At 43.1% G+C, this 13,764-nt stretch overlaps 1 protein-coding gene across 1 annotated transcript; it reads left to right on the top strand.

The window, feature by feature from the left end:
* Positions 1-10,730: 10,730 nt before the first annotated feature.
* Positions 10,731-11,918, top strand: RBMXL2 (RBMX like 2). The gene has a single exon (XM_064289201.1). The coding sequence runs from the start codon at positions 10,731-10,733 to the stop codon at positions 11,916-11,918; it is 1,188 nt and encodes a 395-aa protein (XP_064145271.1).
* The last annotated feature ends 1,846 nt before the right edge of the window (positions 11,919-13,764 follow it).

The following is a 13,764-nucleotide window of genomic DNA, read 5'->3' as shown; positions in this document are numbered from 1 at the left end:
ATCCTACGCTAATACTGCCTCAATAACATAACAAACAAAACCCAAACGGGATTATAACTACATGTATAGTAGGATTTACAACACATATTTTGGGGGGACACAGTTCAATCCATAACAATGCCCTTTTATTATACAGTAAAATCTGAGAAAGCCAAAGCCCTGTAAGGTGGAAACCTGTCAGAGAAGGAGAACTCAAATGTTGTTGTTAGGTGCCCTTGACTCAGATCTGACTGATAGCAATGGAACAAAACACTGCCCTGTCCTGTGCCATCCTCAGTCCTTATGCTTGAGCCCATTGGTACAGCCACTGTGTCAGTCCATCTCACTGAGGGTCCTTCTCTTTTTCACTGACCCTCTACTTTACCAAGCACAATGTCCTTCTCCAGGGACTGAATCCTCCTGATAAAATGTTCAAAGTATGTGAGATGTAGTCTTGCCATCCTTGCTTCTAAGGAGCATTCTGGCTCTACTTCTTCCAAGACAGATTTGTTGGTTCTTTTGGCAGTTCGCGGTATATTCGGTGTTCTTTGCCAACACCATAATTCAAAGGTGTCAATTCTTTGGTCTTCCATATTCGCTGTCCAGCTTTCGCATGCATGTGACGTGATTGAAAACACCATGGCTTGGGTCAAGTACCTTCCATTAAAATCAGTGATAGAAAAGTGGTAAGACTCCACCCTGTCAAGGCAGAAAATTTGCAAGACCTGGGGAAAAAAGACAGTCCTATTAAGTTCAGGCTCTCACTGGTTTCACTGTAATGCTCCCCATGGCATCATATGGGGTCCCTTAGTATTCAACTGGCAGCCCAAGACAACTTTACTTACATGCCTGGTGCTTTGGCAAGGATGACTGGAGGGCCAGGTTTAGCTGGGCCCCTCCTACCTCCAATCTTAGGGACTTCTCCACGTGGTCTGTTCCAGCAGAGAAGGTAGACTTTGATGGGATGATAGGTTTGAATAGTCCAAATGGAAGTTACCAATTTGAAGACCTAGGTTCAGAACTGTCATAAAGTCACTTCTGTCATACTCCATTGGTCAAAACAGTAACACGTCAGCCCGTATTCAAGGCAATTGCTGCTTGATGGGAGCAGTGTCAAAGGATTTGTGGCCTTTTTTTTTTTTTTTTTTAATCCACCACAAACTCTTACCAGTTTTTCCTCCCTGTTTTCAGGGGATAAGAAGGCCTCTTAACTAGTAAAATGGCCTCTGGGTCAAAGTGGCAGGGCTGGAGATAAGGGTGGATCATTGCCATTCAAACTGGACAAATAGCAATCATGTGAAAATGTACAGGTAATGTTACTGGAGCTGTTATCTACCTAGAACAGTGATATCACTGACATTTGGCACAGATATGTAGAGGAATCACTGAGGCTGTTTCTCAGTGACAACTGTCATGCTGGTTATGTTCTTTTTTTTTTTAAAAAACAACGCTCACTTCTTAGACCAGTGGTTTTCAACTTGGGGTGACCTGGCCATGCAGGGGTCATTTTTGGTTTTCACATGTGGAGCTTGCAGTAGCAGCTCAACAGTAGAGGTCAAGGATGCTGCTAAACATCCTATGATGCACAGGACAGCCCCGCCACAACAAAGACATATCTAGCACTAAAAAAAAAACTAAATGGTAATAATGCTGAAACTCTGTTTTAGATTAATTGCTGTGGCCACAGAGTAGAGATTTTATGATTAGCCAAACTGGGGGAGAAAGGTCAAAAGCACATACAACTTCCTCTGTACCCTGCCACTGAGGAGCTGGGATCTGAACTCTAACTAGTTTGATAAAGTAGGATGGTTAAAACCAAAAGCCAAACCCGTTGTCACAGAGTCAATTCTGACTCATAGCGACCCCACAGGACAGAGTAGAAACACCACAGGGTTTCCAAGGAGCAGCTGGTAGATTCGAACCACTAACTTTTTGGTTAGCAGCCAAGCTCTTAAACATTGAGCCTCCATGGAAGAAATTCGAGAAATAATCCTCTGTAACTAAAATCAAAAGATTTAGGAGTTGGTCCTGTTACTACCAGTTATGAGATCTATGCTGTTATAAAATATGCTTAATATTTTTGTAACTTATATATTAAATGAAGCAAAAAAAAAAAAAAAAACTTATGTCTCACTGACACCCTTGATTCTTTGCCTAAAAGAAAATGAACTTTCAGGGTGAAGGAGGAGGGAAGACAAGGCAGGCCAACCAAAGAAAGATTTTGCTGTTATCATTGTCAATGAACTTCTTTAAAGATCAAATTATAATGGAAAACTAGATTGAAAAGATTTTTTTCCAGTCTCCTTGCCACAGCTCTTTTAGGTCATTCCCTGTCTAGTCTCCTGGCCACCCTCTGATTGTGTTCCGGTCTATTCTCCATACCACTTTTAAAGCAGTCTACTTAAAAAAATACATAAAGACTCTTTTCCCCTCCTTCCACCTTTACTACTTACATCCATCTCATTGTTACTGCAAATGGCGGGTTCGAGCCGCCACCTGCCGCAAAGCTAATACTGAGATAGGAGTAGGTAAGCAGTAAGAGGGCTTTATTGAATGCCAGTATTCAAGAGACAGGGGGTTAAATTTCTCCCAAATTCTAATTCTAAAGAGCCACTGGGAGAGTTTTATAGGGGGAAGGTCAGGGTTACCTAATGTTTTGATCACGCAGTCCACAGATGGTCTTATACATCATAAAACAACTACAAGAAACTACTGAACTAAAGATATACATGTCAGACATCTGGACTCTCATCAGTATGTTTATAACAGGCTATAAAAACTCACATAACAATCTCTCAGCTGAACCCCTGAGGGAGCAGGAGAAAAGTGGGATGCAGACCCCAAATTCTCATAAGACCAGACTTAATGCTCTGAGACTGGAAGGACCCCGGTGGTCCTGGCCCCCATACCTTCTGTTGGCCCAGGACAGGAACCATTCCCGAAGCCAACTCTTCAGACATGGATTGGACTGGACAATGGGTTGGAGAGGGATGCTGGTGAGGAGTGAGCTGCTTGGATCAGGTGGACACTTGAGACTATGTTGGCATCTCCTGCCTGGAGGGGAGATGAGAGGGTGGAGGGGGTTAGAAGCTGGTGAAGTGGACACGAAAAGAGAGAGTGAAGGGGGAGAGCGGGCTGTCTCATTAGGGGGAGAGTAATTGGGAGTGTGTAGCAAGGTGTATATGGGTTTTTGTGTGAGAGACTGACTTGATTTGTAAACTTTCACTTAAAGCACAATAAAAATTATTTTTAAATCTCTCAGCTAGTGGAACTGTTCTGCCAAGTCCACTCTGGCTGAGATAGGGAGCAAGAAAGAAAGTTGTAGATTAAAAATGTCAGGCCTCTTTTCTAGCTGCCGTTTTATAGGCTGAAGGCCATTTCTCAAGAGAACAAAGAGACACCAAGGCCACAGGAGCTGAGAAAGCTCTGCGCCCCTTTGGAAGAGACCGGTGCAGCTGGTGCAATAAAAAATGTTTTTAGAGATTACTTAAAGCATCATTATGGCGTTAAGTTCTTAATCACCCATTGTGAATAGGAGAAAACATATTGTAAGGTATTAGGGTGTTAAGAGTGGAACAGGCTGCTCAGCCATATCTTGAACAGAACCTGAGCCATTTTCTAAAGACTAAAGATTAATCACAGCTTACATAATTATAGTAAAACAAAAAAAAATTCTAATATTAAAACATTGGAGAAAAACTATTTTCTCTACTTCATCTTGACCCCTAAACAGTGTGAAGACCACTGACAATGCTATTGTCAGAATAACACTATGTTCAGCTCACCATTTTGTCTGTTTCCTCTGCACGTTCCCTCTGTAATGTATTTCTCTTCCTTATTCTTTTATTTTGTAGATTGTCATAGATTTTCTCCCAGCAGACAAGTATCCTGTAAGTACAGAAAAAAGGGTGGAAACTAGCAGATTTCTTTATAACAAAATTGGGTGGGGGAAAGACTATGAATTTTTGTCTCAGATGTAATTAGTTGTTTAATGAAACATCTCTTCCCTATTTGTCTTCCCCTTAGACCGTTCAACACCTAGTACAATGCCTGTCATATAGTATGACCAGTCCCCACCAGTGCCGAGTCAATTCTGACTCATATCGTATAGGCTCAATAAGTATGTGTGGAATGAATGAAAGAGTAAGTGGATGATGTTAGAGCTAGACCAAATTCTCCTTATTCCAAGGGCTGCATAATTTGGCTTCAGCTTTCCAGTATCATATGCCACTCCCCCCTTTGACTAAACAATGACTATGTTTTCACCTCCTTGAATGCTCCGAGTTTTTCACCACTGATTAACATGGCTAATCTCTCTGTCCATTCTGCTCCTTCTCCCACTTTCACAGAGCTGGTGCTCCATCACCCTTTAGACTACAATTTAAGTGTCACCTCCTTGGAGAGGTTGAGCACTCTATCTTACATACCACCCCCTCCCCAACAAAGCATCCTTCCAATTCCTTTCTTTCCCACAACTATCACAAAGATTTACTTCCTTATTGTTTATCCTCCCTTGCCACAACATACCTTCCATGAGGGCAGGGACCATGGCTTTCTTGTTCACCTTTTTTCCCCCCTGGGGAAGAGGTTATATTTAAGACTTTTCAGGCTTATTTCCTGTCCCCCTCTCCGCCCCCGCTTTCGTTTACTCGTATTTCTAGCCCACTGCAATGTCTTGCACATTGAAAGCTGAATGAATGGAGCAAAAATAACCTCCTCCTCCTGATTAGCATTTGTGTTATTTTCCAATGTCCTAGCAACTCAGTGAAGTAGATGATCCTAGTAGATGTTATCTTTGAAAACCCACTGACTCCTGCAGCCCGGGACGCTTCTCTCTGGGGGCGTCTGTAATCACTGTCTCCGCATCCTACGCGAGTCCCGGAATTCTATTTCAGAGGCAGGAACGGTGCGTTTCCAGTTGGCTTTTGAGAATTATTACCTTAGTTAAAACCCAAAAAAGAAAAAAAAAAAACCATTGCCTTCTAGTCGATTCCGACTCATAGCGACCCTACAGGACAGAGTAGAACTGCCCCATAGAGCTTCCAAATAACGCCTGGTGGATTCCAATTGCCGCCGACCTTTTGGTTAGCAGCCTTAGCTCTTATCTCTTAACCACTTAAAAAAAAAAAAATACGCGCGGCAAAATCAGCCCTCAGGTCCTCGGACCAGACGGAGGGAGGTCTGGGTTCAGGAAAGACGAGGGCGGGCGCCCGCAGTTATAGCGCGGAAGGAAACAAAACTAGCTCAGCTGCTCCGGCGCTGCTCAGAGGCCTGGCTTTCGGCAGGTCTGAGATCTGGCAGCCCGACCCGGCCTACAGAGGGCAGGCGAGTGGGCTCCATTCCTTTGCTCCAGCAGCACCACGAGCGCGCGCTAAACCCGTCTGTCGGCACGGGTCCCTCTTGCGCTTCCGGAACTCCTCCGTCTCTGAGCTGGGCGCCCGCGGAACTCGACGTGGGGCCCCAAGCGTGGACGTAGCCGGAAAATAGGCGACCCCAACCCTATCTCCATAATTAGAAAGGGCAGCGCAGCGCATACAGTTTGAGATCACTCCCCTTCCTTTTAGTTCTTTACTCGCGCGGCAATCTCTGAAGCAGCTTTCTCAAAGGCGAGCAGAAATGCATTCTGCAAAAATGAATGCGTTATCGTTCCTTAAAATAATACAAATGTGTTTGATTTAAGGGGTACATTAAAAGAGGGCTACCCTTTTGGTTCATGTTATTGCTTTAATAAAGGGGTACCCGAGCTGCAGAAATACTGGGATGCCCCCTCCTTGCTGTATAAAAAAAAAAGTATATATAGCCATGAGATCATTCCATGTGTCTTGATGATTGGATCAGAAAGAAGATAATGGGAACAGGGTCAGGGTCCCAGGTCAGAGTCACTGGTGCTGTTTCCAGGGAGAAATCCCCTGATCTTCCTAGTGGGAAGGATGAGAGTGGGGAGTCTTCTTAAATTGACCTGCAGGGCAATTCCTTTAGAATACAAGGAATTGTATTCGTTAGAACAGCCCTCACAGAGTTTTTTTCTTTTCTTAAGGGAAGAGGGTGATTTTTTTTTTCTTGAAATGTCTTCCTAGTCCATAATTGAGATACATTTCTTCATCTTGGTCCTTTCCCTGCCCTCCTCCAAATTCCATTCTCTGTCCCATTTGCACTCTGGAGCATACTGGAGCTGGAGCCTGTGTGGCAAATGAGGAACTTCGTAGGGAATGCCCTCTTTTTGCCTTGTTCTCACTCTTTTGGAGCATCCTTCCTCGCTTTCCTCATCCGCATTCGTGCCTTCATTCATCATTCAGATCTACTACAGGTTTGCTGCCAGTAGTTGTAAAAGGCCCGGAAAACAGTATGAGAGCTTTTTCATGGGGACAACATATTAATACATGACATGCTATCCAAGGAGGCTATGGAGCCCTGGTGTTGCAGTGGTTAAGAGCTCTGCTTTTAACCAAAAGGTCCTCAGTTCTAATCCACCAGCCACTCCTTGGAAACTCTATGGGACACTTCTGCTCTGTCCTATAGGGTCTTTATGAGTCAGAATTGACTCCAGAGCAAATTTTTTTTAAGGAGTCTACAGTTTGTGCAGTAGATGTGGTTGAGTAAAAGCTATGAAATTAAGATCAACAGTGGTTAAATATGTCCTCCAGAGGTAGATAAAGCTGGGTTTGAATCCTGACTCATTAGCTCTGTGACACTGCAATTATTTTACCTTCTAAAACCTGTTTCCTGTGCTCAGTGGGGTTTTCAGTGGCTGATTTTCTTGGAAGTAGGTCACCAGGCCTTTTTTCTTAGGTGATTCTGGGTGGACTGGGACTTCTGAAACCATTTGCACTACGCAGGGGACAGACACAGAAGAGTTGATTTTATATGATTCCATTTATATAAAGCTTTAGAACAGGCAAAACTAAATTATTTCCTCCAAGGGAAAGGTATTGTTTTCAAAGGGGCAGAAGGGAAACTTCTGGATGGTTTTGATGTGGGTTATGGTTTACATGGGTGTACGCATATGTAAAAATTTATCAAGCAGTATACTTAAGATTTTGCATTTTACTGTTCACAAGCTAATTCTCAATAAAAAAAATACTAAAAGATTAGAGATAGAAGGCATAAGTTCCAAATCAGTAGAAAAAGAAAGGAATAAATTAGTGCAAAAGAAGAGAAGATGGAAAAAGAGAGGCAAAAAAGGCATGGTTAGCAGAAAGCACACAATAAGCCAGCAGAAATACATCTGAAAAAATACTGAGATATAAATATATCGGACGAAATAGATGAAAGGCAAAATGTTATGAAAAAAGAGAATTAGTGCATAATAAAACATTCACCAAGAATATATAACATTCCAAATTTTCTATATATCTAACAATATAGCCTTAAATTACATGAACCAAAAACTGACATAAACGCAAAGATAAATTGACAAATCCACAATTACTATGGGAAATTTTAAGACAGTCCTCAGTGATTATTTTGTCAGATAAAAAATATAGGGTATGAAATAGATATGAAAGATGTGAACATCACAATCTAAGGATAGAACTCTATCTTCAATATTTAGAGAATACACTTTCTTCTCAAGCATACATGGAACATTAAAAAACACTTTTTAGGTCACAAAGGTAGTTTCAACAACAAAAAAAAGAATGAGTATCACACAGAGCATGTTTAAAAAATAACCAAAAATGTCAACGTTTGAAAAACACATGTCTTTGTAATTCATGTGTCAAAGAACAAATAATGGAAACAAACATCTGGGAACTGAACAATGAAAACACCATATATCACAACTCGGGATATGCTATTAAACCAGTACTTACAGAGTGGTTTTAGCCTTAAATATAACAATTAGAAGAAACATATTTAAAAACTCTTAATAAGCTAAGTGTCCTTTTTTTTCTTTTTAAGTGTCCTACCTAAGGAAAAAAAAAAAAAGATAACATCAACAGATGCCGTCGATTCAGTTCCGACTCATAGTGACCCTATATACAACAGAACAACACTGCCCAATCCTGCGCCATCCTCATCATTGTTATGTTTGAGCCTGTTGTTGCAGCCACTGTGTCAGTCCATCTCACTGAGGATCATCTTCTTTTTTACTGACCCTCTACTTTACCACGCATGATGTCCTTCTCCAGGGATGGAGTCCCTCCTGATAACACGTCTAAAGTACTCGAGACAAAGTCTCACCATCCTCACATCAAAGGAGCATTCCAGCTGTAGTTCTTCCAAGACAGACTTATTTGTTCTTCTGGCAGTCCATGGTATATTCAGTATTCCTTCCAACACCATTAAAAAATAATACAAACTATAAATTCAAAGAATGTACAAAGAAGAAAATAAAGACAATAATAGCAATTAAAATCAAAACAAAAACAGCAGAGCAAAGAGTGCATTCTTTGAAAAGAAAAGATTAAAAAAAAAAACTAGCAAGACTGATCACAAAAAGGAGAAAAAGTAAAACTGAACATAGTTACAAATACCAAAGAAATTTTCAAAAGCATAAGAAAATTCTATGAACAATGTCATGCCAATAAATTTGAAATTTTAAAACGGATAATTTCTTAGAAAAATATATTAGGAAAAATGCAAAATACAATATATATTAAAAATATATCTTCCTAGAAGAAATAAAAAATATGAATAGACCCAAAGCTAAAAGAGACTGAATCTGTAGCAAAATACAGCATACAAGCACAGATGATCTTTCAGTCAAGTTCTTATAAGTCTTTTTAAAAGTAAAAGATAATCCCCATTATATGTGAACTTTTCAAAAGATGACAAAGAAAACAAAAATAAAAACTTCTCCAGCTCAGTATGAGAAAGAAAATTATAGGCCAATACAATTCATGCTCAGAAATGTAAAATTCCTCAATAAAGGATTAGCAAACAAAATTCATCAATATATTTTAAAATGAATACATCCCAAACAAGTGGGTTTACCTTAGGAATACAAATATAATTTAAAAATAAAAATTTACTACTGAAATTCATCACATCAACAAGAAAAAGCATTTAACTTCCACTCATGTTTAAAACTCTTAAAACCCTCCCCATTAAAGTCAGAAACAACACAACACATACCTGCTTTCACTACCTCTTTCAGTATTATATAGCTATTGCAATAAGCCAATATATTACACACACACACACACACACACGGTCACTATGAGTCAGAAGTAACTTAACGGCAATGGGTTTGGTTTTTGGTTTTGGTATACATATATGATGTCTGGGATCCAATTATGCCGCCCCCTAAACTGTATCAGTTTGTCTGAGCCATGATTCCTGGTATTGTGTGATTTTCCTATGTGTTGTAAATCCTGCCTCTATGATGTTAATGCGGAAGGATGGACAGTAGTTGTGTTAGTGTGGCAGGATTCAATCTACAAGATTGTATTGTATCTTGAGTCAATCTTGAGATATAAAAGAGAAGTGAGCAGATGGGGCGGTGGGGGGTGGGGGTTGGCCTCATACCACCAAGAAAGCAGTGCCGGGAGCAGAGCACAGCCTTTGGACCTGACATTCCTGCACTGATAAGTTCCCAGACCAAGGGAAGAATGATGACAAGGACCTTCCTTCAGAGCTGACAGAGAAAGCCTTCCCCCCTGGAGCCAGAGCCCTGAATTCAGACTTCTAGCCTACTTGTTTGAGAGAGTAAACTTCTCTTTGTGAAAGCCATCCATTTGTTGTATTTCTGTTATGGCAGCACTAGATGACTAAGAGAACAGATATACATATAGACTGCACACAATGACTGTTCAGTTAACAACTTTTCACCACAGTGGCTCTTTGATGTATACTTTTGAACAACAACCCAAAACTACACTAAATTTGATATTACAATTTCAAGCAAAGGTATGTTACCAATTTACTCTTCATGCTTGTTTCCACTCAGAGAAGGTCACAAGGAACAAATATGAATTGTGTAACTTGTCTGAATGGGCCCAAAAAGTTATGCTTTGCTGAGAAAAAGAGAGCCAGAGGTGGAGTCTTGTTTGTTGTGTGTAGGTGCTACACATTTTTTTTTTTTTTGCCTTTATTTTGCCCTAAGGTGACTTTCGGTGTTATACTTTTATTTTAAAATGTAGTCTGAATAGAACATAACTTTGACAGTTGAAAACTTGAAGAAAATGGTACAGAAGGAAGAATGTTCCTTCTAAAGAATGACTTTCTTCTTTCTCCTCTAGCAACCACTCCCGCTATCAAGTCTTCCCCCCTTTGGCAAGTGCAAAAAAACCTTAATTTTACTACATTTTATGTACAAGCTGAATTTTTTGCTTACTTTCGGACCGGTGCTACTTATTTCATTTTTTTCCCCCGTCTAAAAATGGTTTCGGTAACTTGAATTGGAATGCATCATAATTTTTCCCGTTAAGATTAATGAAAATATTTTGCTTCAACTAACGGCTTTTTACTTGGCGGAAGAGCTAAGCGAAGGACAGGTTTGTAGCTGAAGTAAAGAGATTGGAAAGAATGCTACTTAACTGCCCATGTTCCCAAACTGTGGGACCCCACCCCCCGCCCCCGCAACTAACCAGTCACGGCTAGTAAGAGCCCGGCCACGCTGGGGTAACCAGATCCAAGAGGCACAAACACCAGCGTTCCGCCTGCGCAGACGGCGCCGCAACTGCAGTTCCGCGGACTCGAAAACAACGCGCCCCACGACCGATAGGGGTCGCCCTTGGCAAACCGGCTCGACAGCGCGACGGACGCCACTTTTTTGGCTCCCACGGCGACTAACCACCTAACTCGCCGACATGGTTGAAGCCGATCGCCCGGGGAAGCTTTTCATTGGCGGTCTCAACCCCGAAACCGACGAGAAAGCCCTAGAGGCTGCGTTTGGCAAGTATGGCAGCATCGTCGAGGTGCTCTTGGTGAAAGACCGAGAAACCACCAAGTCTAGGGGCTTCGCGTTCATCACCTTCGAAAGCCCAGCAGACGCCAAGGCCGCCGCCAGAGACATGAACGGCAAGTCCCTGGATGGTAAGACCATCAAGGTGGCCCAGGCCACCAAATCGGCGTTTGAGAGCGGCCGGCGAGGCCCGCCGCCGCCGCCCCGCAGCGGCGGCCGCCCAAGGGGCCTGCGTGGGGTCCAGGGGGGCGGTGGCCCACGGCGACTCCCTTCCCGGGGGGAGCCCGCTGACGACGGCGGCTACGCCGAGGATTTCGACCTGCGGCCCTCCAGGGCCCCAATGCCCGTGAAGCGCGGGCCGCCGCCGCCGCCGCCCCGCCGAGCCGGGCCGCCCCCCAAGAGGGCCGCGCCGTCGGGCCCGGCTCGCAGCAGCGGCGGTGGAATGCGCGGGCGGGCCCCGGTCGCGCGTGGGAGAGACGGCTATGCGGGCCCGCCGCGCCGGGAGCCGGGACCCCCTCGCCGGGACCCCTACCTGGGCCCCCGGGAGGAGGGCTACTCGCCCCGAGACAGCTACTCGAGCCGAGACTACCTGAGCGGCCGCGACCCCAGGGATTTCGCGCCCTCGCCGAGAGAGTACACCTACCGCGATTACGGCCACTCCAGTGCCCGGGACGACTGTCCGTCGAGATGCTACAGCGACCGAGATGGCTACGGGGGTCGCGACCGTGACTACGCGGATCATCCGAGCGGAGGCTCCTACCGAGACTTCGTCGAGAGCTACGGGGACCCGCGCGGGGCCGCAGCCGTGCGCGGCCCGCCGCCATCTTACGGCGGAGGCGGCCGCTATGAAGAGTACCGCGGCTGCTCCCCCGACCCCTACGGAGGCGGCCGCGACAGTTACACCAGTGGCCGGAGCGACCGCTATTCCAGGGGTCGCGAACGGGTAGGCAGACCGGATCGGGGGCTCCCCCCGTCCATGGAAAGGGGGTGCCCTCCGCGTGATTCCTACAGCAGGTCGGCCCGCAGGGCCCCCAGGGTCGGAGGCCGCCTTGGAAACCGGCGGGAGAGAGGAGGAGGCCGGAGCAGATACTAAACACGAACGGAGTTGGGACCAAAATCCGTTTTCAAAGAAATTAGCCAAAAAAAAAAAAGAATCTGTTCTATCATAAGTACCCAAGGACTAGTACAAAGAAGAGTTGTTTTTACTTTTTAAGAAAAATGTCCTGTTAAATTCCTCTAATTTTTATGCTTATGAGAGGAAAAAGTTAAAACTCGTTTAATTTCGTTTTGAAATTGTTAACGTTTCTTTCAACAAGCTCATGTTAAAAATGTAAGACTTGAACCTGCGTGCTAGTGTTGTTATATTTCCAAGTAGAAATTTTCTTAAAGGCTTCTTCCTCTCTAAAAAAATTTTCTGATAAAATGGGAAGATGGATCAGTCTGTCCATTCAAACCAACTGTATTTTTGGGGGTGGGAGTAGGAGGGATTGGTGTATGCTGATCTTAAAATTCTAGGGTATCTTCTTTGAAGCTGTGTATCAGTGTTACCACTCATTAAAAACCAGACAACCAACAACAAAACTACTTAGATACCTAAGTGCTTATGTTGGTAAATGTTAAAGAGCAAACAGATAATGCTGGCCATCTTTTGTCTTTTTGCCATTTCTTTGAGAATCTGCAGAATTTCCTGTCCCCCCTAATAAAACCATTCTTATGTGTTGAACAACGGTGGAATACCACATTAAAAATTTGGCCAACCACAAGGCAGAAAAAAAAAAAGTTAATAGCATTCATTTTCACCACCAACAAATTAAGAAACAAGTAAAAAATATGGTGGATTTTTGGAGCATGATGACTTTTCCTAACTCCAACCTCCTTGCTCTTTGGTTTTGAGCCAAGCACTGGCTCCTGCGGTGAGAATTGGGCTTCTTCCCCTAGGGTGGAGGAATCAAATGTGAGCAGCATCACAACAGAGGTCACAGAATCCCTGAAAGAGATTGGCAGTGTAATACCTGAAGATCTCAACCTTGTTTGAGGGGGCTGGGTCTTCCTGTCCACAAAAGGCAAGGGCATGGGTTGAGTGTACCTTACTCTTGAGGTGGGCAGAAAGGCTAGAGCAGAGAAACATCAGAGAGGCTTCCTCCAAGGTGCCTCAGGAGGACTATAACCATCTCTTCTTACCCCAAGCTCAGGGTAAGAAATGCCTTTTCATTCAGCACCTGTGGAATTCCTTCATATCTATTAACTCTCAGGTCTCCATTTATCTGAGAGAAAAATAACTACAACCAAGAGATTCAGAGAAAGAAGGATCAGGTTAAAATGTTGGGACCCATGTTCAGGGTAATATAATTGCTGGAAGAAACAGATGAACACCTTAACAACAAAAAATCACCAAATGCAACACACTCACAAACACAGCTCTTTAAAAACATTTTTCAACAAAATAATAAAGTGAGTGAATTAAAAGAGTGGCCATGTTGGTGGGCCAGAAGATCAAATGCAAGAAATAGAATAACAACAACAAAAAGTCCACGAATTACTGTAGCGAAAAATGTGTAAGACTTTTACGGAAAAAAAAAAATACTAATCTTTATTGAAGGTCATAAAGGAAGAACTAAATAAACGGAGATTTACATGTTAATGGTTAGGAAGCTTTTTAGCAATTATTCTCAACATCACCAAACTAATTTTGAAAGTCAGTACAACTTCAAATGAAGTCACAACATGATTTCCTCCCCTCAGAGCTCCCCCTTCCCTCTTTTGCAGTACCATTTGTGTTGATCGATGATGGAGTACTAAATAAAGATTTGGCCAACCAACCATAAAACAAAACAAAAAAGTCAATAGCGGTTGTTTCACCAACAAATTATGAAACAGGTAAAGACACTAATGGGAGATTTAGCTAATTCTAAAAATTATATGTTGGAATAAAGAGCAAG

The sequence above is a fragment of the Loxodonta africana genome, chromosome 7 (assembly GCF_030014295.1).
Source record: "Loxodonta africana isolate mLoxAfr1 chromosome 7, mLoxAfr1.hap2, whole genome shotgun sequence".
NCBI lineage: Eukaryota > Metazoa > Chordata > Mammalia > Proboscidea > Elephantidae > Loxodonta > Loxodonta africana.
Note: the sequence above shows the minus strand (reverse complement) of the source record. Positions and strands in the feature narration are given on the sequence as shown.

What these genes read in the sequence shown, in the direction of transcription:
- RBMXL2 (XM_064289201.1), top strand. Translation starts at nt 10,731, where the DNA reads ATGGTTGAAGCCGATCGCCCGGGGAAGCTTTTCATTGGCGGTCTCAAC.